We start from the raw sequence: 27452 nt of genomic DNA, 5'->3' as shown, positions 1-27452 counted from the left end.
CGGGCGGACAGGCCGGGTCTAGAGTCAGGCTCAGGTGAAGAAGACCCGAAGAAACGAACACCAGGGCGATTTCGGAGGCGTCCGAGGACACCGCGGGGCCCGGCGGCTGCCCCGGCCTCCGTGCGCGCCCCTGCCCGGGTCACCCCGCCCGCGCCCGACCTGCGCCCGCGCACCGCGCCCTCGGGGCTCCCGGGGACGGCCCGCGGCCTGGCCTGTGCACCCGGGCTCCCCTCCCCGCCGACCGGGCACTTCCCAGCTCTGACGCGGGAGCTTCTTTCACACCAATGGGGCTCGCGCGCGGAGGGGCCCTGCCCCTCCTCCGGGAAGGTGTGTCCCTGTTTCCTCACCTGAAACTTCCTAGGAGAACCCGATCCCTCCCTCACGTCGGGCGGCCAGGGGCGGGCCGCGGGTGGGGCGGCCGGGCCTGCGCTGGGGACGGCGCTGGGGACTGCGGCCGGCGCCGGGACCTGGAGGGGACGCTGGGGCCGAGGCAGCAGCATGTGACACCGACCAGGTGGGTGCCCTTCTCCCGTCTCGGCCCCGGGCCCCTGGCGGCTGAGGAGCGCGGCGGAGATGGGGCAGGCCCGGAAGGAAGAGGAAGCCAGGCCTTCCCCTGGGATGGGCCCCCGCGGGGTCCGGGGCGCAGGCTCCGGAAATGGGGGGGCTGGGCCTGTAGGCCGGGCTCGGGTGTGCGTCTGAAGACCCTGGTCGGGAAGAGGAGAGGAACTGGAGGAAACGCCGTTGCCTAAAAGTTTGCTTCCGGTCGGGTCCCGCCTAGGAAACAGGCACCCTGCCCCCAGATGTTCCCCGGGCCCGTAATCAGGGCTCTGGCTTCAAAGTCGGCGCCCTGGGGAAAGCTGAGCCTCGTCAGAAGGAATAACTGAGATTCCCTTTCGAGGCTGTTCCTTACCTGGAGAGGTTTTATCCGCTCCTTTTCCTTAACCAGGCCGGGCCCTTTCCTTATTTATCTCCAGAGGTATTTGCATACTGAGTGAGTCTGTGTGTGGCTTCTCTCCCTCTTAATCAAAGCTCTGTAACCTGGAACGGTGACTCCTGCCCTGCCCCTCACCCCAGTTCTCTAGAGATGGGGAGCCTCTCAAAGCTTCATGTGAATCACAGCCTTGCATTCCTAACTTAGCAAGGTGGAAAGAAGTTATTGACAGTTGGGGGTGGGGGCAGGAGCCGGAGGGCTAGAATGGGGGCTCAGAGCTCTAGAACCCCTGGCATCCTTAGTTGCCTTCCAGCAAGACTGCCGAGGAGTCAGTGGTGATGCCACTTCGTGTCCAGATCTCAATCCCCTTCTTCCCTTCCTGGATCTTGCGTTCCGAAGACTGATTTGCCCTCCTGTCTACCTAGAAGTGAACTCTGGCCAGGACTGTTGTCAGATTGAGAGGGAAGGGTGTGTCAAGCAGACGAGAGGGTGGTTTTCCTTTAGAACTTCCTTCCTCGCTTGCTCCCCTACTGCACGCCACTGTCTCGCCTGCATCCTGGGCCTATTCCAGAGATCCTAGCTCCCAGCTAAAAAGCTTCCTATGTGGCCTCTGTCTCAGACGTCCTGTTTTATCCGCACTTGGAGCATGAAAAAGCGCCTGGCATAGGCCCTAGCAAAATGGGTGTCATTTGTTAACCACTCTGTGGGCCTAAAACTGAAGCCGTGGCTAGTGAAGGAGTCCTGGGGAGCTGGGAAGATGGGATTGGGGGTGTCAGTTCCACGTGAGACTGTTGTGCAAGAGGAATACATGTCATGGTCCTAGTGGGCAGGAGCAAGACATCAGGAGGAGTGCAAAGGAATCTCTCTCATCAACAGAATATAATGATTCTCAATAGAGTCAGGAGCCTTCATATATTAGGGGTCCCGAGAGTGTATCCCTGCCCTTAACACGGTTTGTCTGAGGTTCTCTGGCCGCATTACGTGTATGTCTGTGGGATAGACAGGAATACGTCATTTGTGGTGTCTGGAGAGATCAGTCGCTATGTGGTATGGACATGGAATGGTGTCACTCCTAGGGTCTTGGGTTCACCAGGAGCAGCATTACTCAAGTGTCAGTGGTGTAGACTCAAACAGGTGACCAACAGCTCTGGTGTAAGACAGGGGTCGGGTCACTCACCCGGTCATCAGGAGCTGATCGCTTATAGTGCCTGCCAGGTAGACTGGAACAAAGTCACCCTCGAGGTGTGTGTTAATACACAAACGTGTCACTCACACTAATATGATCTGCGTGGACACCACCAGGACCACAGATGAGTTTGTGGAGTGTAAGTCAGCATTGACACTAATAATGTTCTTATATAAACCATCTGGTCTATAAGGCAGTTGGTGTGACATTTTCAGACGTTAGGGAATAGATAAGAAATATTTATTACGGTTTTCACTGGCATGGTGGGACTTTCCTACAGTGGATAGAACACATGTTTTAGTCAGTGGTCCAGAAAGCTACCCCTATTTTGATATCTTAGTAGTACTGAGGGCAGTGATGTCAAACAGTGAATAAAGTTATATATTTATGTGGTGATCTTATTTTAGCCTCAATATTATTTTAGTGATTTGTAAGTCAGCATGTTTGAACTCAACCTTGCTAGAAAATTCAGGAAGCATTGTCCTCAAAAATATACATGGCACTCAGCCTCAGTTCAAAAAATTAGCTGTTTGATTGGGGAGGGGTTATATCCTTGAAGCACAGTTTTGTGTCTCGTGACTAGAAATAGACAAGAGCTAAGGTGTTGGCCGGTGGGCTCTAGGGAAGATAGCGAGCTCTGTCACACATTGTGTTAAAGGGATGACTTGAAGGTTTGCCTCTCAAGAAGTCACACGAGGATGAAGTTATATGGATGTGAAATGTCTGTGGTCTGAAGGAAGGCCGTATCCCCATGATGCCATCCCCTGGCTTTGCCTATACACAGATAAACAGTGATTATTCACCATCGGTGGAGAAGGTGATGAGGATGTTTGCACTCTAACGTAATGAGCATAGCAAAAAAACTCTCTCCCGATGCCTTTACGTGAGTAAGACCATGATTTACAGATTTCCTTTCGCTTTGTCACATTTTAGCTTTGTCATGCCTGATTGCAACAGGATCACTGAGATAGGATCAAGTATAGGGAATGTGGGGTATTTCTCCCTTTGCAGTAACCAGTGGCTGAGCAGGTGACCACTGGTATTTCCAAATGAAAGAAGACTGTTAGAAACGGTGTCAATGGGTTTGCAGAGGCAGGCATGCATTGTGCCACTAGACTGGAACAGAAAATGTCAAGGTAGCACATAGTATTTATAGATATACCATAGATGTGGCAGAAACACACTTCTATTTGGAGGCTACTTGTTTTGAGAACATGATGGTGTATATGGAGGAGGGGAGCTGAAAATACAGATGTGGGTGAGGAGAGAGTACAGGTTTAGTCTCATGGTCTCCTTAGGCAGGAAGGAGCCAAGTTTTAGAAAGTGTCTTACAGTGAGCAAGTATATTATTCAATGTGTGGTTGAGAGAATAGGGCCACATCACAAAATCACCCATAAGGATTATAGTGTTTTGTACAAAAGGGCTAGACATAGGGAGCAAATCGCATATGGTGTCAGTTAACTGGAAAAGGACATAAAAGTCCTTCTGCATGTGTACAAGTATGACAGACATACCTCTTTGCCCCATAGAGATGGTATCTATGTTTCTGGAGCGGCCAGAATCTTGTCGCATACTACATTTGCAATGTAGTTGGGAACCTGCCCGTTTGGTTATGTCAGGCTCTATTGCAAGAGATTGTAAGGAGGGCTCAGAGAGAGTGTGTGTGTGTGTGTGTGTGTGTGTGTGTGTGTGTGTGTGTGCATGCACAGGTGGCTCAGCAGGACAGTATTCTGAGCAGCTGAGCTTTCAGTTGAAACCTGGATCAGTCAAGAAAGGTGCAGGGTCAGGTGCAGCATTGAGTCCATAGAATTCTGGGGTCTTCTCTGGACTGGTAGCCTTCCAGCTTTCTTTCAGTGGGACATCTAAGTGCTCACGATAGACCTAAGTCAAGAGACTTTCTTCAGGTTTGCCTATACCATTTGCTTAGGAGATCTGAGCAAGGGTCTAGGGTCTTCGACCTTTACTTGCTTCATCTGTAAATTGAGCAAAGTTTCTGTGGTCCTGCCAGCTTTATGAATCCTATGTTTCTGTCTTAGACTTATTCTCTCTCTTTCAGATCAACAGTATTTACAATAGCCACCATTTCTATGACCCTTAAGAATAACAGTGTACATTTTTATGTTATCTTGTTTAATCTTTACTAGAACTGTGAAGTCATCCTTTTATCTCCTTTTTATAGATAAGAATATGGGTGTTCAAATAAATTAAATGGTTTCTGCAGTTGTCTTAAAACCTGCAAAGATATCAAAGAGGCACAACTAAACACTGAGCCACACTCTTTTAACTCTGCATTCTTCCGGCACTCATTCATGCAGTGCATCTTTGTTGAGAGCCAACTAAGTTCCAAGCAGAGGGGATTGAACAGTTAATATGGCAGTGTTTGTGCTCTATGGTGCTTATGCTGTAGCCTGGAAAATAGACATTAAACATGGCATGACTAGTACAAGGTGTATTTGAGGAGAAGCAAAGGATTCTCTGTTGCAAAAGAGAATTCCAGGCACAGAGGCAGTGTTTGCAAAGGCCTACAGGTGACAGACAGTGAGCTAAAGACACTGAAAGCCAGTTGTGTGTTGGGGGGTGCAGGGACAGGTGGTGACAGGTGAAGAGGCTGCTGGAGAAGAAGGCAGAGCCACGTTGTGCAGGGAGTATAACCCATACTGAAGATTTAGTTTTCATCTCAAGAGCATTCAGAGGCTACTGAAGAATCTAAACTAGAAGTGATGCTTTTGAAACTCACTTAGGAGCTGTATAGAGAATAGATTGGAATAGGTGCAAAATGGCTGGAGGCCAGTGCCCAAGCTGTGACCAGATGCAGTGGCCTGGGCAAGAGGGTAGCAGCACACTTCAGTGGAGATGGATGGGACAGTCTTAAGGGATATTTAGCAGATGAGGTCAGTAGGACATGGTGATTAATTAGATATGGGGAATCTGGGCCAGGAGGGAAACACGACTTTAATTAAATTAATTGTTTATTTATTATGAGACAGGGTCTCACTCTGTCACCCAGGCTGGAGTGCAGTGGTGTGGTCTCGGCTCACTGCAACCTCTGCCTCCTGGGCTCAAGTGATCCTCCCACCTCAGCCCCCGAGTATCTGGGACTACAGGTACATGCAACCACACTCCACTCATTTTTTTATTTTTTGTAGAGACAGGGTTTCACCATGTTGCTTAGGCTGGTCTCAAACTCTTAGATTCAAGCATCTCACCTGCCTCAGCCTCTCAAAGTGTCGGGATTATATATACAAAATGCATTGGGAAACTCAGTTTCCCATCTGTAAAATGGGCAGAATAATGGTACCCATCTTATACAATGACTCTTAGATGCATGGCATATACATATTTAAAGAAGTTTTTCATTTTTAATGACATGCATGTAGGAAAACCTTAGTGTTTCAGAATGAGAAATAAGAAAAATTAATTTGTTGTGTATACATTTCTAAATGTTTAAAGTTCTATGTAAACTGGTAATCATGATTTTAGGAAAAGGTGGACATTTTCCATTGAAGTGAAAGGATCACATTTTATTTTGGCCTGAATTTTATTCTTTATGTGAAAAATATTTATCAAATGCTTAGTGTGGGCCAGGTATTATGCTAAGTATGGACAATTGAGCAAGACATCGTTCTTAATCTCATACACTTTACCATCTGTTGAATAGAGGGTAAATCAAAATATGCACATCATTATATAATTATAATTGTATAAATGCTACAAAGGAAAAGTAAAGTGAATTATAGTTGATAAGTGCTACAAAGAGGGGTACAGTTTAACCTAGTTAAAAGACTGGAGTAAAACCAGGAAAATGTAATACCACAAGTAACAAGAGAGTATTTCTAACCTCAGTAGTGTCCAATACTGACAAGAACCACCTGGAGGGTCTTTGGAATTAACAGCATGTAGACTCTAGGGAATATGGGCAGAATGCTGCTTATTGAAGCTGGGTTGGAGGCAGCTGTGATGTGAGAGTATGAAGACAGCAGATAAGAGCAACTCCTTCCAGACATTTGAAAGATGAGAAGAATGTGGATTCCACATTCTTCTTCCATACCCGAGGGGTGTTTCAGCAGAGATGAAGCTGTGAACACACGAGGTCCCTGGGGAAGCAGGCTAGAAATGACAGAGCATGGAAAGGAGGGACACGTCTTTTCCTGACTGAGGGCAGAAGATAGAAAGAGTGGAAATGCAGGTTGCTTTGGATTACAAGAAATGAAGTGAGAGGAATCCCGTTCCATCGATTTCTAGTTTCTTTTCAAAATAGGGGATAAGGTGTTCTGCTGGAAGTGAGAAGAAAGGCGGGAAGGTCAAAATCAAAAGACAGGAAGGTCAAAAGAATTACTGCAAATAATTCATATGGATAGTGGGGCAAAGGAGAGAGTAAGATAATGCAGAAAGCACACTTCTGTGGGCCTCCTCGAAGGTAGTAACATGTCTAGTTCAACACTAATCCAATAAGGCTGTTATCATCCCACTTTACAACAGCTGCCTCTAGAATTGGAAACAAAACTCTTGGTTAGTTACAATGCTGCAGCAGACACTACAGAAAATAGAAAGATGAGTTAAACTCCAAACCCTCTATAAAGTAGATGAAACCATAGTATCTTGCACATTAGCTATAATAGCCTGGCCTGTTTTAAATGATGTGTACAGCTTAGGAGGAAGATACCCGCCTCCTGACACTGCTTCTCTGGCCTAATAGATCTGGGGTGTGTCCTGTGCTGTGTCTGTGTCTCTGGGAGTAATATGAGGCTGAGTCACTCCTAGTGTCCGAAGAGTAGACAGGGAGAGACAGAAGATGACATAATACGGTCTAGAGAGAACTGACAACTGAGAGCCGCTTGGCTCTCTCTGACAATGGTCCTCTGCTATAATTTAATTGTTCATTATTACCTGTTTCCCTCACAAGACCACAAGCTCCATGACGACAAGATCTTTATCTCATTCACTACTGAATGCCCTACACTTAACAGAATCGCTAGGAAAATATTTATTGAATAAATAAATCAATGATGAGTTTTATAGAGGCTATTGCTTATTTTGTCAAGAACATGTTGTCTCAAAGAATGACCCTAAATGGAACCAAAGAAACGCATCGCTCTTCTTTTTTTACAGTCTCTTCCTCTGATAGGTAAAAGCAGAGTTGTTAGAAACCTTTGTCTTTAATTCCTCCATAGGTTTCAGCCCTGATGGAGACTGAGGAGGCCCAGCATGGAGCGTCTACTCCCATCCCTGCCATAGAGGAATTCAGCGTTATCCCTGAGGCTTCCATGAGGAGCAGCCAGGTCTCTGCCTTGGGGCTTGTAGCTCAAGAAGATGGGGACCCATCCTATAAATGGAGAGACGAACGCCGACTCTCGGCAACCCAGCAGAGAGAGTTAAGGGATGTATGTGACTATGCAGTTGAGATGATGCCCTCTTTTCCCAAGGAAGGTTCTGTAGATGTGGAGCCCAATCAGGAAAACCTTGTGGCCAAGGCCTGGGACACTCCAGAACACTGGGAGGCAGCGCCCCAGAGTCTGGCAGGCCGACAAGCAAGGACTCTAGCTCCCCCAGAGCTCTGGGCCTGCCCCATTCAGACTGACCATCTAGACATGGCCCCATTTTCCAGTGACCTGGGAAGTGAAGAAGAAGAGGTGGAATTTTGGCCAGCACTTACTTCTTTGACATTGGGATCTGGACAGGCAGAAGAAGAAGAGGAAACCTCTTCAGATACCTCTGGTCAAACCAGATCTTATCCTCCCTGCGAAGGGCACCCTTCGGAGACCAACCAGACAGAAGGCTCTGAAAGTGGGACGGCCCGGCAGGGGGAAGAGCTGCCGTCTGAGGAGCTGCAGGAAAGTCGGGGACTCATGCATCCCCAGGAGACCCAAGTTCTGGAGGAGCAGGGACAGCAGGAAGTGGGATTTTGGGGGGAAGGAACTCTGGGGGAGGATGTTTGTGCTAATGGGCTGTTGGGGGAGGAACAGATGATAGAGCAGGTTAATGGTGAAAAGGGAGAACAGAAGCAAAAACAGGAAGAGGTACAAGATGATATGATGCTTGGGAGACAAGGAGAAAGCACGAAGCTCACTGTGGAGCCAGAGGGTCTGAATGATGGTGAGTGGGAGCAGGAGGATATGGAGAGGAGGGTTCAGGGTCAGGGAGGTCCAGAACAGGGAGAAGAGAGGAGCAGGGAGCTGTGGGTGCCTGAAGAGAATAGGGTGGAGTCCCAGAATGAGAAGAGTCAAAGCTTTGTGGGAAAATCAGAGGAAGTAACTAGAAAGCAAGAAGATCATGGTCTCAAGGAGAAAGTGGTGCCAGTCGGGGGGCAGAAGGAGAAGGAGCCAGGGAATTGGGATGGGGGCAGCCTGGGGGCAGTGGGAGGAAAGAGGAGCAGGGAAGAGGAGAATGAGCATCATGGGCCTCCGATGCAAGCTCTGGTACCCCCTGAGGACTCTCCTCACTGTGACCTGTTTCCAGGTGCCTCATATCCCATGACTCCCACGACTCAGACAGAGCCCCAGGCTGAGGAACTGTCCCCCGCAGCTCTGACTCCCTCACTGGGGCCCATCGGATGCTCTCACCAGCCCATTTTTCTATCTGGCCACTTTTCCACTGAGGAGTCACCTGACAAGGAAATAGCTCAAAACAGCCAGCAAGAGGGATCCAGGCTGAGCAAAGGAACAGTGTCCAGCCAGGGGACTGAGGTGGTCTTTGCCAGTGCATCTGTGAGTCCTCCAAGGACACCAGATTCAGCTCCTCCCAGTCCTGCTGAAGACTCCCCCATCACACCTGCCTTGGTATCTGCCAAGCTCCCCATTACCTTTCCCGGGAGGGAAACCTTTTGTGCTGCACGTGCTCCAGAAACTGCCAGTTCCTCTGTCTCAATGGATAACCCATCTCCCTGGGGGACTTCTGAGATGTGCCCGGCTGCCCTCCATGGCTTCCCCTCCACCGGGGCCAGCCCTCCCAGGCCCCCAGCTAACTCCACAGGTGCCGTCCAGCACTTACGGAGTGACTCCTTCCCCGGTTCTCATAGGACAGAGCAGACTCCAGACCTGAGGGGAAGGTCGCTTTCCTGCTCCCACTCAGAGTTGCCCCAGAGGCCCCCCAAACCTGCCATCTACGGCTCTACGACCCCAAGAAGGGACAGAAGGAGTGGTAGGGACTGGCGCACCATTTCAGAATCCCCTACTGCCTTGTCCATTCCAAAGCAGAACTCTCAAGAATCCATCTCAAATCTGGAGAGGCCCCGCAGTCCTCCCAGCAGCCAGCCGTGGGGCTCCCCACATAATCCAGCCTTTGCCACAGAGTCTTCCATCTACGGTTCTTCCCCGTCCTTTGTCTCCATGGATGTGAGGATCCACGAACCTCTGCCCCCTCCACCCCCAGAGAGGAGGGACATCCATCCCTCCGAGGTTGAAAGAGATGGCCATCCTCATGCAGCGGTTCCCACACTGAAGCGGCATAGCCACCCTCCTCCATTGGCCCTAGGTTCAGGGCCGCATGGCCCCCATAAAGGCCCACTTCCCCAAGCCCCAGACCCTGCTGTGGCCAGGCAGCACCGACCTCTACCATCTACCCCAGACAGCTCCCACCATGCTCAGGCCACCCCCAGGTGGAGATACAACAAGCCGCTCCCCCCGACCCCCGACTTGCCGCAGCCCCACCTTTCTCACATTTCTGCTCCCGGTGTCTCAAGGATCTACAGGCCTCTGCCCCCTGTGCCCATCATAGACCCTTCCACCGAACCACCCCCATTACCCCCAAAGTCCAGGGGGAGGAACAGGAGCGCTCAGGGAGGGCATATGAACTCAGGGGGTCATGCCAAAACAAGACCTGCTTGCCAAGACTGGACGGTCCCCATCCCCACCTCTGCTGGACGCACCTCCTGGCCCCCGGCCACAGGTAGATCCACAGAGTCTTTGGCTTTCACCAGCAGGAGTAAGAGTGAAGCGTCCCCGGTCATGGCTTTCAGCAACATGACAAACGTCCTAAGCCCCTCTTCCCCTACCACTCCCTGGACTCTGGAGCTCCAGGGACCCACCCCTAAGGATGAAGCAGGGGTCTCAGAATACCCTGAGGCCCCTGCAAGAGAACCTTTGAGAAGGACAACCCCTCAGCAAGGAGCCAATGGCCCAGGGAGGTCATCTGTGGGCCAAGCAAGGCAGCCAGAAAAACCCAGCCATCTGCACCTGGAGAAGTCGTCCAGCTGGCCCCACAGGCGGGACTCAGGAAGGCCACCAGGGGACAGCAGTGGACAGGCCGTGGCTCCTGGTGAGGGGGCCAACAAGCACAAGAGCTGGAACCGGCAGGGCCTGCGCAGACCTTCCATCTTGCCTGACAGCTCTTCAGGTGAGCAAGGACCAGAAGCACAGTACATCAGACCAAGCTTTTCCCAGCTCTTCCCGCCTCATCCCGTCTTCTGTCCCCAGGGTTCCCAATGTTCCCTCTGCTGGCGTCACTCAGACGCGTACGTAACCTCAACACAGAGCCCTGGAACGCCCTCCGTGCTCCTTGGGATGCTCTTCCCTCTTCTTCCCCTCTGCCTCCCTGTCTCTCACTCAACCAGGGCCTTCTTTGGATGCCCCAAGGTTGTTGCGGACTCCCTTCTACTCTTCAGTTACAGTCACTGGCTTGCTGTCCTCCTGGGTGGTAGAGAAGGCCTCCTGTACTTGTCCTAGTCCCATCCTGACCCATGGCTGGGGACATCGCTGGTATTGGTCTCCCTCACGCTCTCTGCTTTGCCACTTTCTTCCCTCCCAGCTTCCCAATAGAGCCTGTTTTTCCCCCAGGACCCCTATATCTTCTACTCTAGGTCTTACTGTCCATTGCTGTCTCTGAATATCCCTCTGAAATCTCAGTTATCTTCCCCATTTCCACTTTTAGATTCAAGAGGTCCAGCCATGGAAAAACATCTGGGCCCCTCAGACAGTGTCGTTTTTCGGTGAGTCCCCCTCGCCCCTAACAGCCACGCTGTACTCTCTTCACTTAGGACCCTGAGATCTCCTAGTGAGGATTTCAGTTGATAAGGGTTCTGAGACCCCAATGGCTCATTCCTGTTTCTTCTGGGTGTAAGGAGAAGAGAGAGATGCCAGGATCCCAGGGTAGGGAGATTGTCTTTATCTACCTCATTCTGTCAGCTGAGGCTATGAGTCATCTGTCCTCCCAAGCCCTTTAGCCGTGAACTAAACCCCATACAAAAGTTCCACATGACATCGAAGAAAGCTCTGTGTTACCCCAACTGGGTCAAGCTGCAACTCTGTGCCTTTCCAGGGGATTTGGTCTTGACATCCCAGCTCATGTCCCAGAGGCTAGAGACTTTGTCCCCCATGGTCACCTGGGGTGCTCTGTATCTAATGGCCAATAGGTACCCCAGAGTCCTTCTTTACTCCACAGGGAGAAAAAACCAAAGGAGGTGATGGGAGGCTTTTCAAGACGCTGCTCCAAGCTCATCAACTCCTGTGAGTACCTTGAAATGGAACTATAGACCCAGGTGGGCATTCTGCCTAGAACTGGAGAGGGGCTTTTGGCTGTCAGCAGTGGGGTGGGGACATCCCTCGGAGAAGGCCTTGCAGAAGAACTATTTCCCTGCCTCCGCTCACGTCCCTTCTTCCTGCTTCTCTTCCTCCCCGTGCTCCTTTGCCCTGCAGCCCAGCTGCTTTACCAGGAGTATAGTGATGTTGTCCTGAATAAGGAGATCCAGAGCCAGCAGCGGCTGGACAGCCTGACAGAGGCACCCGGGCCTAGCTCCCCGCGGCAGCCTCGGAAGGCCCTGGTCTCCTCCGAGTCGTACCTGAAGCGCCTCTCCATGGCCTCCAGCAGCTCCCTCTGGCAAGAAATTCCCGTGGTGCGCAACAGCACCGTGCTGCTCTCCATGACCCACGAAGACCAAAAGCTGCAAGAGGTACTGGGCAGGACGCAGTGGGGAGGGGGGTACAGAAGAGATGACAAGGTCTTGTTGGCTGGCATCCTTATCTCCTGCTCACCACTGCCACCAAGAGCAGGCTGTCCCTGACACACAGGTGCGTATACATGCCACAGCTGTGGGTCATGTCCATTCTGGAGAAGTTGAATTGTTTGGCTGGGCGCAGTGACTCACAGCTGTAATCCCAGCACTTTGGGAGGCCGAGGTGGGTAGATCATGAGGTCAGAAGATCGAGACCACCCTGGGCAACATGGTGAAACCCGTCTCTACTAAAAATACAAAAAAAAGTTAGCTGGACATGGTGGCGTGCACCTGTAATCCCAGCTACTCAGGAGGCTGAGGCAGGAGAATCACTTGAACTCGAGAGGCAGAAGTTGCAGTGAGCCGAGATCGCACCACTGCGCTCCAGCCTGGGCGACAGAACGAGACTCCATCTCAAACAAAAAAGAAGGAAGTTGAATTGTTTTCTGGATATCACCACCTCCTCTTCTGTCTCCACCTCCTCATGCCATAGGCCACTTACTTTTGTCTGCTCATGGTCTGGGTGGCCGTGGCCTCTGAATTTGTGGGGAGGAGTGTGGAGTTAATCTCATCATCGCTGCTGTTTCAGGGTAGAGAAAAACTTTCCCGTTCAACCAGGATTTCAGGCTACACTACAGTTTTCCTCTTTAGCCAAAACATATTCAGGGGCTCTTTGTTGGGTCCCTTGAAGAGGGCCCCTTGCAGGTGTCCTGGAGTCCAGTCATCTAACATGGGCCTTAGAATGATCATCAGTCCCTGCGTGGTTGTTACTCCCAACAGCAACACTGAACTAGAGGTTGTTTGTCCGATTCTAAGCTATTACCATTAGTAAGTTTTACATGGAGAGGGTCGCCTAATAATTTATCCGAAATATGAGGTAAAACCTTTCTTCCCAGAAAGACAGTATGGAACAATGGAATAGAATAATGTTTAAGAAATTAAGTTCTGGAAAAAATGACCTAGATATGAAACCCACTTTTTAAAAAAATTACTAATTTATTAGAGACAGGGTCCTCCCAAGAAGCTAGGACTACAGGTATGCGCCACTATGCCTGGCTAATTTTTAAATTTTTTGTAAAGATGGCATCTCACTATGTTGCCCGGGTTTGTCTTGAACTCCTGAGCTAAAGCAGTTCTCCCACGTTGGCTTCCCAAAATGCTGGAATTACAAGCATGAGCCACTGAGCGTGGCCCCAGAGCCCACTTTAATATTTCTAATTTAACTTTAGCCAAATGATGCGATCTTCTTCTTTTTTTTTTTTTTTGAGATGGAGTCTCGCTCTGTCACCCAGGCTGGAGTGCAGTGGCACAATCTCGGCTCACCACAACCTCCGCCTCCCAGGTTCAAGCAATTCTCTCCCTCAGCCTCCCAAGTAGCTGGGAGAACAGGCGCCCGCCACCACTCCCAGCTAATTTTTGTCTTTTTAGTAGAGACGGGGTTTCACTATCTTGGCCAGGCTCATCTTGAACTCCTGACCTTATGATTCACCTGCCTCAGCCTCCCAAAGTTCTGGGATTACAGACATAAGCCACCACGCCTGGCCATGATGTGATCTTTCTAAGCCTCAGTTTCCTCACTTGTAAAACTGAGATACAAACAGTTACTGCAAGAATCAAGGTCATGAATGCCTGGTACATAGTAATTTCTCAAAAAATGTTGACTTTTCATTTTAAGTAAGACAGACATAGGTTTGAATCATGACTTCACCAAGTACTAGTCTACGCAACCTTATAACTTCACTAAATCTCAGTTTCCCCACCTACAAAATGCCTACCTTTCAGGGTTGCTGTATGGTTTAAATGAAATAATGCATATCTAATTTAGCAATAATGTCTGATGTATAGTTTGATAAATATTAGTGCTATACTCTGCCTTTTAGAGGCAGGGAGGAGTACAATTTAGGCCAGGAGAACTTACGGATAAACAATGCTTTTACCAAGTCAGAGACAGAATACATTTTTAGGCTTTGCAAAGTTCAGAGAGCCCTGTTCTGGTTGCAGATTTTTAAGGTCATGGAAGATATTTAGAAAATAACTGATCTTCCCCATATTTGACCAAACAGCAGGGAGATGACATGAGTTCTAGCTCTCTTTTACCAATGCCAGCATACTGGAAGTCCATCAGATTCCAGCCCTGGTCTCGCGTTTGTAAGAAGAAAGGGCTCTACATTTCTATCTCTTAAACACATATATTCCTTTTATAAAGTAGCACCTCTGAGGTCCACAAAGTACTTTCACAGATTCCATTTCTTTTGACTATTTCATCTTCCACAGTGAGACAGGGGTCACTATAGTCACATAAAAGGACAAGAAAAGTGAGATTGAGAGAGGTTAAATGAGCCACCCAAAGTCAGTCATGTAGTGAATGTTAGGGCAAGGATACAAATGAACCTTCAGTGTCCTGTTCAGGGTTGTTGTACGGGAGGGTCATCTGGCTGTGTCATTGGTCATCCAAGTCATCACCAGGGTATGTGTGTCTCTTTTCTCTTTTCTATCCAGGCATCTCTCTTGAGACCACGTGCTTGGATGAAAAGTATGAGGATCCCAGCTAGAGGCATGGTCATGAGTCATGGCACCCCTTGCTGGGACCTCCAAACAGGTTCTCACCTGCTGGGCATGCACTAAACCACAGCTGCGCCATCTTGTTCTCAGATATCCTGCTCTGTCTCCTGCTTCTCATCTGTCCTCAAACCTCAAACTGAGCTCATCACCTTCATCCTCTAAATCTATGCGTTTTTCAAAGGTCTCTGGTTTGGTAAATGACTCCATCATTTACCCAGGTACCCAACTCAAAAAGCTTTTGCTTTGAGTACAAAACATTAGCTTCAGCCCTTCCTCCTCTTTAAGGCCCCATTTCTAGCAAATAACCCAACCCTTCCAATTCTACCTCATAAATAATTATAAAATTAATCTATTTCTCTTCAGCTCCATGGCTATTCAGGCCTTCATCTCTCATGTGGAATTATTACAACAGTTTCTTAACATGACTCTTTCTTCTTTTAATCTTTTCTTCTCATTCTGCTCAGAAATAACTTTATGAAAAACAGGCTGGGTGCGGTGGCTCACGCCTCTAATCCCAGCACTTTGGGAGACCGAGGCACGTGGATCAGCTGAGGTCAGGAGTTTGAGACCAGCTGGGCCAATATGGTGAAACCCCATTCCTACTAAAAACACAAAAATTAGCTGGGCATGGTGGCACACACCTGTAATCTCAGCTACTCAGGAGACTGACTCAAAAAATCACTTGAACCTGGGAGGCGGAGGTTTCAGTGAGCTGAGATTGCACCACTGCACTCCAGCCTGGGTGACAGAACGAGATTCCATCTCAAAAAAAAAAAAACAGAAATAACTTTACAAAAAACAAATCTGGTCAAGTTACTCCCCTATGTAAAGCCTGTTTTCACTGTCCCATTGTCTTAAGTCCAAACAATTTTACGTTGTTTACATCATACTTCCAACCTCCTCCACTGCTGCAGCTTCATCTCTTGCCACCACTGCTGTACATTTGGTTTGAAAAATGCTCAATTTATTTAGTTTAATTTGTTTGTTTGTTTTGAGACAGGGTCTCACTCTGTCACCCAGGCTGAAGTGCAATGGCACGATCTGGGGTCACTGCAAACTCACCTCCCAGGCACAAGCAATCCTTCCACCTCAGCCTCTCGACTAGCTGGGACTACAGGTGCATGCCACACACACCTGGCTAATTTTTGTGTTTTTTGTAGAGACAGAGTCTCTATGTGTCACCCAGCCTGGCCTTGAACTCCCACATTCAAGCTATCCACCCACCTCAGCCTCTCAAAGTGTTGGGATTACAGGCATGAGCCACTGTACTCAGCTTACTTAGTTTTTTTTAACATAAATTTCATTGTGCTTATTCAAGATATACCACATGACGTTATGGGCTACATATAGATAGTAACAGTGTTGCCCTAATGAAGCAAATTAACATATTCATCTCATATTGTTACTCATTCTTTGTTCTTGTTTTTGTGTTAGTTAGATTTCTTGAAAGCATTTTTTTCTCTTACACCTTTGGGGGTCTGTACTGTGTTTCAACCGTAGATGAAATCTTACTCTAATGCTCTTCCCCCCTCACCCCAGATCAACTTCAGTTCTGATGTGACTGTGAACCATAAAAGGATCTTGCTCACCGCTCTACCCCTAAAACATTACACAGTAGCTGACATATACCAGAGGGTCAATAAAATTCCTAATTCATCTTCCTTATCTCCAACCTCCTAGGTCAAATTTGAGCTGATTGTGTCAGAGGCCTCCTACCTACGCAGTCTAAACATAGCTGTGGATCATTTCCAACTTTCAACTTCACTCCGGTCCACCCTTTCCAACCAGGAGCACCAGTGGCTCTTCTCTCGTTTACAGGATGTGCGAGACGTCAGTGCAACGTGAGATTCCCCTTCTCTCAAATTCCACTCACTCAGCCTCACTGTTATTAGGCTTTAAATGTTTGATTGTTGTTTTCCCCCTCTTAGAAACCCTCTCATTTTCCCCCTCTTAGAAATCCCACAGTTATGGGGTGAAATTGGGCCTCAGTTTCTTCCGTGATTCCCAATGGTTATAGGAAAAAAAATGGCAAGAAGAGGAGAGGGCCTGTGGGTGGATAGATCCATTAACGGATAAGTAAATGAGCAATGCTCCCTGGGTTGAGGTTTTGGATTACCATGGTCATGCACTGCATTGGAGATGAGGTGGAGAAACCATCTAAAGATCAGAAAACCTGAACAGGGTCAAAAGAAGAATGAGAAATGGAATATTCGAATAAAAGCATTAAATCAGGCTCAAACTCAGGACAGTTTTGGAGAGAATTCCAGTGCATAGCAAGGAGCACAAAGGAGAGTCCATAGAAGTTATTGACTAATGGAGTGAAGAAGTCACAAGCTCAGTGTACATCAGGGGCCAGTCACCTGCTTACTGAGGCCCAGAAGTCTCATGAGACTTGTTTACATCCTGTACAGGTTCCTTTCAGACCTGGAAGAGAACTTTGAGAATAATATCTTCTCCTTCCAAGTATGTGACGTGGTCCTGAACCATGCCCCAGACTTCCGCCGGGTCTACCTGCCTTATGTCACCAACCAGACCTATCAGGAACGCACCTTCCAGAGCCTGATGTGAGACTCATCCCCCATTCAATCCCCATGTAGGCCCTGCAATGACCATACACCAGTCCCCAGCCCAGACGGCTCTGCCAAGAGCACATGTTCCCTGTCCCGCCCTCCGTGTTGGTTCCCCTCAGCCATCACATCTGAGCGCCCTGCAGTCAGCTCTCACCACTCTTTCCCAGCCCACAATATTCCACTGAGGTCCGTTCCCCGCACCTTCACTGCATCCCCCTTTGCTCCCTACATCCCCACTTTCTTAAAGCTCCCTCTCCATGCAGGAATAGCAACAGCAATTTCCGAGAGGTCTTGGAGAAGCTGGAGAGCGACCCCGTCTGCCAGCGCCTTTCCCTCAAGTCCTTTCTGATTCTGCCCTTTCAACGCATCACCCGCCTCAAACTGCTGCTCCAGGTAGGGCAGATGCTACCTTGGTCCTCTCCCCTTAACTCAAAGGGATTCCCTCAGGAAGACCCACAACAAAGGACCATCCATTCTTCTGCCAGGTCTCTACATCCTGTCTCCCTGCTGCCCACTGCCTGCTTTCTTAGAAATATTTGCTGCTGAAAGTTGTCCCTTGGCTTCTCATTCACCAGCCCCCAATCATTTCTTCCTGTTTCCCATTTCTTCTTCCCGTCTGGCTCCTGCCTACTGTTTGTTCAATAGAACATTCTGAAGAGAACACAGCCTGGCTCCTCGGAGGAAGCCGAGGCCACGAAGGCGCACCACGCCCTGGAGCAGGTAGGCAGCCACCACCTCCACTCTGACCCTCTGTGTGTTCTTCTCAGAGGGATCTTCCCCACCTAGGCCTACGCCTCCAGGGAGCATGGGAGGTGGGACCCTGTTGGGAGAGCTCAGCCACCTCCCTCCATCCACCAAACTTCCAAACATATACACCCATGGCCGGCTCTCCCACGTTGAGCACTCGCCACATGAAGGGACTGTGCTGTCTCCACCATAGCCCCCACATTGACGCTCACTTTCACTCAGTCCAGGAATGTTCTGCCAGCTCATACAAAGGTGCCTAGGACTTCCGCTTGATCCTGCTTGCTCAATTCAAGCCTGGGAGAAATCAGCGAGGCTGTCATAACCAGTTTCCAGATTGCTTGCAGGGGACTCAAAGGTCAAAGCTTCTAACATGGTGCCCTTCCCCTTTCCTCACTCTGTGCAACCCTAGCTGATCCGGGACTGCAATAACAACGTCCAGAGAATGCGACGGACCGAGGAGCTCATCTACCTGAGCCAGAAGATTGAGTTTGAGTGCAAAGTAAGTCAGTCCTATGCACCCCCTTCCTGCCCATGAACTCCCTTAGCATGTCCTGCAGATCACGCCCTAACCTGGAACCCCCTTGCTCACATGATCCCCAGCCCCTCATCTCATTTCTGTCCACCTTCTGTTCTGTCCTATTTCTGCGAGGCCTACTTCAGTCTCCAAGACAAATTGCTAAGTGAAAAGAGAAGGTAAAGAATTGTGTGTATATTGTATCACCTTTGGTATAAAAGTGGGAGGATACAAATCTATACATGTGTCTGCTTGTGTGTGCATAAGGAAACTCTGGAAGGAGAATAAGAAAAAAAGCAACAGTGGTTCCTGAGGACAAGACGGGGTACATTTGAGAAATGGGCAGATGAGAGAACTTTACAGGATGAGCCTTTATAAAAAAATGTTTTGGTGCTTGAATCATTTATTACTTTATCAAATCTCTTTCTAGTCTAATCAAACCCACATAAGATTGGATCCAAATTTAGGGCCAACATCCCTCATTGAACTACAAATCTAAAATAGACTTCTACATTCAAATTCCAACTTAGAACAGATACCATCTTTTTTTTTTTTCGAGATAGTCTCACTCTGTCGCCCCAAGCTAGAGTGCAGTCATGCAGTCTCGGCTTACTGCAACCTCCACCTCCTGGGTTCAAGCAATTCTTGTGCCTCAGCCTCCCAAGTAGCTGGGATTCCAGGTCTGCACCACCATGCCTGACTAATTTTTGTATTTTTAGTAGAGACAGGGTTTCACCATGTTGGCCAAGCGGATCTCAAACTCGTGGCTTCAAGTGATCCACCTACCTCTGCCTTCCAAAGTGCTGGGATTATAGTAGTGAGCCACTGTGCCGGTGCTTAGAACAGATACTATCTTTACTCTCCTGAAAGAGGAGGAAAATTCCTTAGTCTCTTCCTAAGCATAGTCCACACCCTCATCTTTAACCAAATTCCAGCTCCAAGACACCCGACCTAGTTCTCCTTCTCATCTCCATGTTTGACTACAACTGCTCACATGTCTCTGGTATAATAATAAATGGAATTGATACCAGACCTGCCTCTAATATTTTAACTCTAAGACACATCACAGACACACCGACTTGTTCCATTATATACCCTGATTGGCCTCTTCCATCCCTCCTTCAGTTCAGGCTTCTAGGTCAGAGCTGTCCCACACACTCGCTCTCCTGAGTGGGACCATAGGCATCTTCTGTTTGCCTGAGCATACAATTGTGGGAGCCGCACACCAGTGGGCAGTGGTAGACAGAGTGTTCAGAGAGAAAGAGAATGTAAGTGATAGGTTATGAGCCAGAAGGCAGATGTGGAAGAGATGATCATTCAAGGTGGAACTTGCATGGAAGTGGCATGGGAGAAGGGTGGGACCAGGCGCAAACCTCACACTTCTCCCGTCTGTGACACTGCCTTCTCTGTCTTCCTCTGCCCTGTAGATATTCCCACTCATTTCTCAGTCACGCTGGCTGGTAAAGAGCGGGGAGCTGACTGCCTTGGAGTTCAGTGTGTCCCCAGGGCTGCGAAGGAAGCTGAGCACGCGTCCAGTCCACCTGCACCTCTTCAATGACTGTCTGCTGCTGTCTCGGCCCCGAGAGTCAGTGACTGGAGTGGCAGGCCAGGGCACAAGACGGGAAGGGGATGAGGCTAGATGCGAGGTCTGAAAGGGAGAAAGAAGTGTCATATTCCTAGCAGAGCCCTTCTCAATAGCTTAACCCATAGAGCCCAGGTCACGGCCTAGAGACAAGTAAAACAAGCCCAAAGCAAATGGGATCCCATGTCATGAGACCACATGGCAGGACATGTACTGTGTTGCAGACACAGAGCAAAATGTAGCAAAATAGTGTATCATGTTCTCACATCAGTCTATCTGTGGCTTCTTTGGACTGGCCTCAACCTACTCTTCTAGAGATACTTAGCTAATTCCAGATCTGAAGTCTCTGGTCTTAAGTTTCTTGGGAAATTTACATTAATTCCATCTCTTCACCTCTTTAAAGTGGTAATGTATCCATTGCACTAGGTTTGTGGTTTGCCAAACTAGTGACAAATCCCTGAGGACCCTGGAGCTACTGTCTTGGGAGCAAGTTAGGACCATATTAGGGTTTTTGTGGGAATTTGCAGGCTGTAGATGCAGGGATTTTGAATACAATATTATGAGGGTAGGTGAAGTATGGAAACTCTAGAATCAGGTTGAAAAGATTTGTATTTTGCAGGGGTAACCGATTCCTGGTATTTGACCATGCTCCCTTTTCCTCCATTCGGGGGGAGAAGTGTGAAATGAAGCTACATGGACCTCACAAAAACCTGTTCCGACTCTTTCTGCGGCAAAACACTCAGGGCGTCCAGGCCGAGTTCCTCTTCCGCACGGAGACTCAGTGAGATGGGGCTGGGCAGAGGAATTGGGAGTGGGGGAAGATGGTAGCCTGGAAAAGAAGTGGGACCAAGGCAGAAATGTGTCCAGAAGACGGCCCCGGCCTCTTTTAGCCCATTCTGGACCGGGGAGCACCAGAGAGAAACCCAAACTTCTAGAATTAATGGATAACTTGCAGGAGATAGGGGTGGGAGAGGGGACAGTCACTGCTGAGGCTTAGCATCTGTTTTCTACTCTTTACTCAAGGACAAAGTCTGTGTGGTATCAGAAAGGAGAAGGACTGGTATGGAGTGAGCAAAGAATTGGAATACTAGTATCTGTGAGCAAATGCTTCCATGCCTGAGACAGAAACCCTTCTATGCCCCAGCTGGTGGGCACAGATGTGAATAAGACAAGTGCTGGGTGACCTTTGCTTTCTGTGCTCCCATCTTCCAACCCAGTCCTCTGTTGACCCGAAATCCATAGTATTGAGAATGTTGATTTGCTCATCTTTTCAATAATAATAAAATACATTCACACAGACAGACATACATTTTTGAGAGTATTAATAGTACCTATAAAATCTGGAACACAGTCCCTGCAGTAATGAACATATAAAAGCCTGTAGCTGTTACTGCTATTATAAAAGATATATGAATAGTCATTTAAAAGTTTGGCATATCGAAGTGTTTGAGGATCCCTATGTTGCAGACACTTTTTCGGTGTTGTCCCTTGGAAGATACTTCAGAGTGGGACCAAGAACGCCTGTTCTCATTTATTGAACAGAAGGACTGGCATAGGAATTTGTGGGCAAAACAGCACATACCTCAAATCATCAGGTGCAGATGCATGCTATTTGTTCGGTGCTTTGAGCACCGTTCCTGGAACAGTCATAGTGTCGGTGCTCAACTACCTAGGCGCAATTGGGCTAAGAGAATGCAAAAGCCTTCAGATGGTTACAAACCTAGGCTTGGATTGCACTGTGCAACAACAACAAATAAAATAGTAGACATATCTCCCTGATCTAATTATTATTATGATACAGTGGTCATCTCTGAGATACTGGGTTGAAGGGAGATAGGCGAGGGAGTGTCAAGAATCATGCAAAATGATGGAGGGGACCTAAACTGAGATGGACATTTCGCTTAGTACAATTTTCACAACAGAAAATCTATAGACTTTACAACTAACTCACTTTATGCCCCAACTTGGAAGATATGAGAAGCCATTAGGAGGATAATTCTGTAAAGAAAGGAGGAAAATTAAAGTGTGATGAGACACATTCACATATAGTTCAAGACTGTCATATTTCCAACCAAAAAGAGATGTATATAGTTTGTCATAGGAGTCATGGGACTAGAAAAGTCCTTCCCACTGTCTTTTGCCATCCCCATCCTTGGCCCTCATCCTACACCCCCACAGTTGAAGCTGTGACCCTGCTTTGTTTTCTCAGAAGTGAAAAGCTTCGGTGGATTTCAGCCTTGGCCATGCCAAGAGAGGAGTTGGACCTTCTGGAGTGTTACGGTGAGTGAGGGTCTGAGAGGGAGAGAAAAGCAAGCAGGGTCAATGTCACCTTTGGATACAGGGGTTTAGAGGGCTGGGTGGGAACTTCCATTTATTGATTTTCTGTAAAATGTCAGGGTAAAGGTTGGCCTCTAGAGCTTAAACACTGGAAATATATCACTTAAAACTGCTAATCACCACAGCAATCCCCCTTCCCCATACATTCCCTTCCTTGGGCAATAGTTTTCTCTTTTTAAAATCATTTGTCCCCTTAAGTCTAAGCTGACATTATTTTGCCTAGATATTACCTACTGGAAGGTCTTGTGGGGGTAGGGGAAGAAAGCCTGGCTGTGGTGGGAGGTATGCAGTAGGGTAGCACCACAGATCGATCTTGAGTACCCTTCTCCTAAGAGGGTGACCTGAGGTCACCTACCCCAGGCTTCTGGGTGCTCATGGGAGCCACAGGCACACACACATTATGCATGTGTCTGCGTTCACACCAAGACTGGACTTCCTATGCCTCTCATGTCAGCCCCACAGTTGTCCTCCAGCAACGATACCCTAATTTAAATCCAGAATCTGATCTCAAAGGAACACTGGACCTTTAGTGACTGAAAAGAACAAACAACTGCAGGGAACGTTGGGAATGAAGTAGGAGAGCCCGGTAGTAACTGAATTCTGTTAACTCGCTCACTATGCGCTCCGTCTGCTGCTTCAGTTCCCCCATGGGTGAAGAGGGCAGGATCATTCTTCCTCCTTCACTTTGACGTTGTGAATGGCAGATGGGGAGGATCTTGAGAAAGCAAATAGTAATGCAGCCTTCCGTTTGTTTTACAAGAGAATCAGGGCAGTGTGGTAACATAAAAGAGCAATAAACCTACATATGATGGAATACTAATAGGTGAAGCATGCTGTGAGGCAGATCTGTGGGCTTGTCCCTGGGTTCACAAAAACAGAGAAATAGAGAAATCCTGAATAACCTCAAGGTTCATCTGGATCAATAACCGTTTCAATCATTTATAGATGAGGAAACTGAAGCTCCAGGGGCTTTGGTCTCTTGCGTAGGTCCTACCTGGGGCCCCACTGGTTAAATCTTTCTTCGTCCCACCTCTGGTACCGGGAAGAAAATGAAGAATAAGACACAGACTCAGATTTTATAATCCATTTAGAGAGGCAAAGCACATCCATGCAGCAGTTAGATAGGGATAAATGCCTTGGCATGAACACAGTCTTAAAAGAGTTCAGAACCCATTGAAGACTAGCATGAGGGAGGGTTTCAGAGGGAAGATGGGCCATTAGCTGGATCCCAGATATTTGAGATGAGGAACTAAAGGTGGTCACAATGTATTTCTCAACCCGTCTTCTCTGGAGAAGTGGAATTTTTGGTCCATTTCATTACTGCTATGTCTATTTCTTCATTAACCATTTTCAAATTTCTTCTTTTGTCTGTGATTTTCTTTTCTTTATTTTTTTTTTAATGGAGTTTCACTTGTTGCCCAGGCTGGAGTGTAGTCGTGCGATCTCGGCTCACTGCAATCTCTGCCTCCGGAGTTCAAGCGATTCTCCTGCCTTAGCTTCCCGAGTAGCTGGGATTACAGGCACTCACCACTACGCCCGGCTAATTTTTGTATTTTTAGTAGAGACGAGGTTTCACCAAGTTGGCCAGGCTGGTCTCAAACTCCTGACCTCCGGTGATCTGCCTTCCTTGGCCTCCCAAAGTGCTGGGATTACAGGTGTGAGCCACTGTGCTCAGCCTTGTCTGTAACTTTCAACCTGTCTCTATCTCAAGTCCTCCCACACCACCCCACTCCAAGTCCCTGTCTGTGTTCTAATCCCCTGCCTCTCCTAACTTCTCTTCACACTCTTCTCTTCCAAAGACTCCCCGCAAGTACAGTGCCTTCGAGCCTACAAGCCCCGAGAGAATGACGAGTTGGCCCTGGAGAAAGCCGATGTGGTGATGGTGACTCAGCAGAGCAGTGATGGTAAGTGGGAGGATGCGTGAGCAGCAGGCCAGGCACTGCAGGCAGGGCACCGCTGGGGATGTGTTCACTTCCTGCAGCTGCTGTAACAAAGTACCATGGACTGGTGGCTTATGGCAACGGAAACACATTCCTTCACAGTTCTGGAAGCAAGAAGTCCCAAATCAAGGTGTGGGCAGAGCCATGGTCCTTTTGAAACCTCTAGGGAGGATCTTCCATACCTTTTCCAGTCTGGTCACCTCAGCTGTTCCGTGGCTTGTGGCAGCATCTTTCCAATCTCTGCCTCTGTCTTCCTGTGGCTGCCTTCCTGTATCTGTATCCAAGTTTTCCTCCTTTAATTTTTTATTTTATTATTATTATTTTTGAAACAAGAGTCTTGCTCTGTGTTGCCCAGGCTGGAGTGCAATGGCATGATCTCAACTCACTGCAACCTCCATCTCCCAAGTTCAGGTGATTTTCCTGCCTCAGTCTCCCATATAGCTGGGACTACAGATATGAGCCACCATGTCTGGCTAATTTTTGTATTTTTAGTAAAAATGGGGTTTTGCCATATTGGTCAGGCTGGTCTTGAACTCCTGACCTCAAGCAATCCACCCGCCTCAGCCTCCCAAAGTCCTGGTATTACAGGCGTAAGCCACTGTGCCCAACCCAAGTTTTCGTCCTTTATATAGACACCAGTTATACTGGATTAATGCCCACCTTACTCCAATATGACCTCATCTTCACTTTATTAATTATATCTGTGACAACCTCATTCCCCATAAGGTCACATTTTGAAATATAGAGGATTAGGACATCAACATAAATGTTGGGGGTACACAGTGCAACCATCACAGTGGGGAAGGCTCAGGAGTGGATACCTGGAGACTTGGCCACACGCAGGGCAGCCATGTTTAGGACACTCAGAGGCTGGGTTTATGCCGGAGGCTCCCCAGTTCACTCAGCCTGAGGATTCAGAAAAGTCTTCAGGAAGGTGATCCAGGGAAGCTGTCATGAGCCTTTCCCAGGTAATTCTTGCTCCCACTCACCCTGTGCCCACAGGCTGGCTGGAGGGCGTGAGGCTCTCGGATGGGGAGCGAGGCTGGTTTCCCGTGCAACAGGTGGAGTTCATTTCCAACCCAGAGGTCTGTGCACGGAACCTGAAGGAAGCTCATCGAGTCAAGACTGCCAAGCTGCAGCTGGTGGAACAGCAAGCCTAATGTTCTCTGATTGGAGTTTCCTGAGCTGAAGAACAAGCCGCTCGTGGCAAGGGCTGGCCCCAGAACCCTGCAAGAGAGGCCTTCTGTGGACAGAGAACCAGGCCTTCCCAAAGCCCGAGGACAAAATCCAGCTAACCCAGTCCCTCGGCCCAGGCCTCCTTTTGTGCTTTGTGCTTGGTGAGGGGATTTCGAGGGACTTTGCACTGGACTCTGGGAACCTTTTATTTTAGGAAAAGGGACAATTGGGGGCCTGAGCCAAGGAACTTTCCTGCGACTGCCTTACAGTGCTTCAACATTCTCCGCCTCTCGGGTGCAGAGTCAGAGCTGGCCGGAGTTTCAGTGATGGCCATTTGTTAAACAGAATCTGACCTCAGTCTCCTGAAGGGAGATGATTGAGAGAGGTTAACGCATCAGATGGGAGGGTCAGCCCAGTGACCTCTAAGGTATCTTGCAACCCTGGAAATTCTCCATAATTATTGGTGAGAGGTCAGTGTGTCTCTGAGATCTATGTCTGTTGGTGTCAATGTGAGGGTAATACTCTCTCACTCTAATAAACTTGGCACTTCTCCGAGTATCTTCTTCTCATACTCCTAGCACTGAAAAAGTTTCAAAACATGGAATCCCAGGAGAGTTCCAGCCTGTTGCATTTAGGTGTCATAAAAGACTAAGTTGGTACGTAGGTGATGGTACTTCCTGACGCCTGCTTTATGACCCCTGAGAGTTTGGGCAGATTTTCTGCTTGTTACAGCTTCAGAGGTTGAGAAAAAGTTATAAGTAATTGATAGATGATGAAAACCCCATCTTTGCTGTACCCAAAAGGTATAGGTATAGGCTAGTTTGGGTGGACGGGGCAAATCTGACTCAGACCATCCATGGTTTTGTATTCTGGCTTGAATTATTGTGAAAATATCTTCTCAGCTGCTTTAGCTTTCTTCTTTGTGAAAGGTAGAATGGAAAGAGGCCTGGGATCCAGGTCACAAGACCTAAACTGCAGGCACCACGCTGCCATGATTCAACCCTTCTGAGTCTCTGTGCCGTTAAATGTAAAACGTAGGCTTGAACCAAGTAATGTCCAAAGCCCTGCTTGACTCTAACAAATGTGTTCTTCTCAAGTTTCTTTCAGGTTACCTGTCTTAGTTAAAGAATATCACTGAATTTTCTTCTCATTAGCATCCTTATATAACAATAGCATAGTCATCTTTTATGCCGTCTTTTCATCTATGATAGTCCTTCCTTTGACACTCCTCTGTTTCATATTTAGGAGGGCTCAAAAGTAGAATTGCATTGTAGCTTTGTACAAAGGTAAGAAGGATGCTATAAAATTTGTCCTAGGCCCAATTAATGATGATGTGACATAATTGTCATCCTTTTAATAACACTATGTTTTCAATGTATCCTAACATGTTAGCTTCCTTTTTTATTTTTTAAATTTTTAAAATTTAATTATTATTATTATTTTTTTTTTTTTAGTAGAGACAGGATCTTGCTATGTTGCCCAGGTAGGTCTGAAACTCCTGGCCTTAAGCAGTTCTCCAACCTTGGCCTCCCAAAGTGCTGGGATTACAGGTATGAGTCACTGTATTTGGCAAGTTTACTTAATGTTGAAAGAAATTATCACTATAGTCATTAAGCTGTGGGCTAGGCTGGGCGCAGTGGCTCATGCCTGTAATCCTAGCATTTTGGAGGCCGGGGGTGGGGGTGGGTGGGGGCAGATCACCTGAGGTCAGGAGTTCGAGACCAGCCTGGCCAACATGGTGACACCCTGTCTCTACTAAAAATACAAAAATTAGTTGGGCATGGTGGCACATGCCTGTAATCCAGCTATCAGGGAGGCTGAGGCAGGAAAATCGCTGGAACCCTGGAGGCAGAGGTTGCAGTGAGCCAAGATCGTGCCATTGCACTCCAGCTTGGGCAACAGAGTGAGACTTCATCTCAAAAAAAAAAAAAAGAGATGGGCTAATATTGTTTTATCATAAACAAGATGACAATGCTAAAAT

The 27452-nt window shown here is 48.1% G+C and overlaps 2 protein-coding genes across 6 annotated transcripts in view; one reads left to right on the top strand and one right to left on the bottom strand.

Moving 5' to 3' along the window:
* Positions 1-379, bottom strand: part of LOC105713772 (olfactory receptor 2A14) — a 92331-nt gene extending 91952 nt beyond the window's left edge. For all 3 annotated transcript variants that reach the window (XM_064372547.1, XM_064372558.1, XM_021665284.2), the window contains exon 1: positions 348-379. The gene's annotated coding sequence lies outside the window, so the exon portion shown is untranslated. The remainder of the gene's footprint in view (positions 1-347) is intronic.
* Positions 216-26027, top strand: LOC105713665 (rho guanine nucleotide exchange factor 5). Of its 3 annotated transcripts, XM_021665305.2 has the most exons (16): positions 463-514; positions 7290-8211; positions 8575-10449; positions 10984-11041; positions 11494-11558; positions 11748-12001; positions 16286-16446; positions 17017-17169; positions 17439-17568; positions 17821-17895; positions 18332-18421; positions 19864-20021; positions 20638-20799; positions 22228-22298; positions 24155-24259; positions 25298-26027. In XM_021665305.2, the coding sequence occupies exons 2-16, from the start codon at positions 7302-7304 to the stop codon at positions 25453-25455; spliced, it is 4425 nt and encodes a 1474-aa protein (XP_021520980.2). In that variant the 5' UTR covers positions 463-514; positions 7290-7301; the 3' UTR covers positions 25456-26027. The 3 variants fall into 3 exon arrangements, with proteins under 3 accessions (XP_021520978.2, XP_021520980.2, XP_021520979.2); XM_021665303.2 differs by having other exon boundaries at positions 216-514; positions 7290-10449; XM_021665304.2 differs by lacking the exon at positions 463-514 and adding an exon at positions 957-976 and having other exon boundaries at positions 7290-10449.
* Positions 26028-27452: the final 1425 nt, after the last annotated feature.

This window comes from Aotus nancymaae, unplaced genomic scaffold (assembly GCF_030222135.1).
Source record: "Aotus nancymaae isolate 86718 unplaced genomic scaffold, 86718_ANA_hifiasm-v0.15.2.pri h1tg000002l, whole genome shotgun sequence".
NCBI classification, from domain to species: domain Eukaryota; kingdom Metazoa; phylum Chordata; class Mammalia; order Primates; family Aotidae; genus Aotus; species Aotus nancymaae.
This window is presented reverse-complemented; position numbering and strand designations above follow the sequence as displayed.

Excerpts from the sequence above, each read along its gene's own strand:
- LOC105713665 (XM_021665303.2), top strand. The coding sequence starts at position 7,302 with ATGGAGACTGAGGAGGCCCAGCATGGAGCGTCTACTCCCATCCCTGCC. Across the intron at positions 11,559-11,747 it reads CTCCAAGCTCATCAACTCCT|CCCAGCTGCTTTACCAGGAG; the intron begins GTGAGTACCTTG and ends TTTGCCCTGCAG. Across the intron at positions 18,422-19,863 it reads AGATTGAGTTTGAGTGCAAA|ATATTCCCACTCATTTCTCA; the intron begins GTAAGTCAGTCC and ends TCTGCCCTGTAG.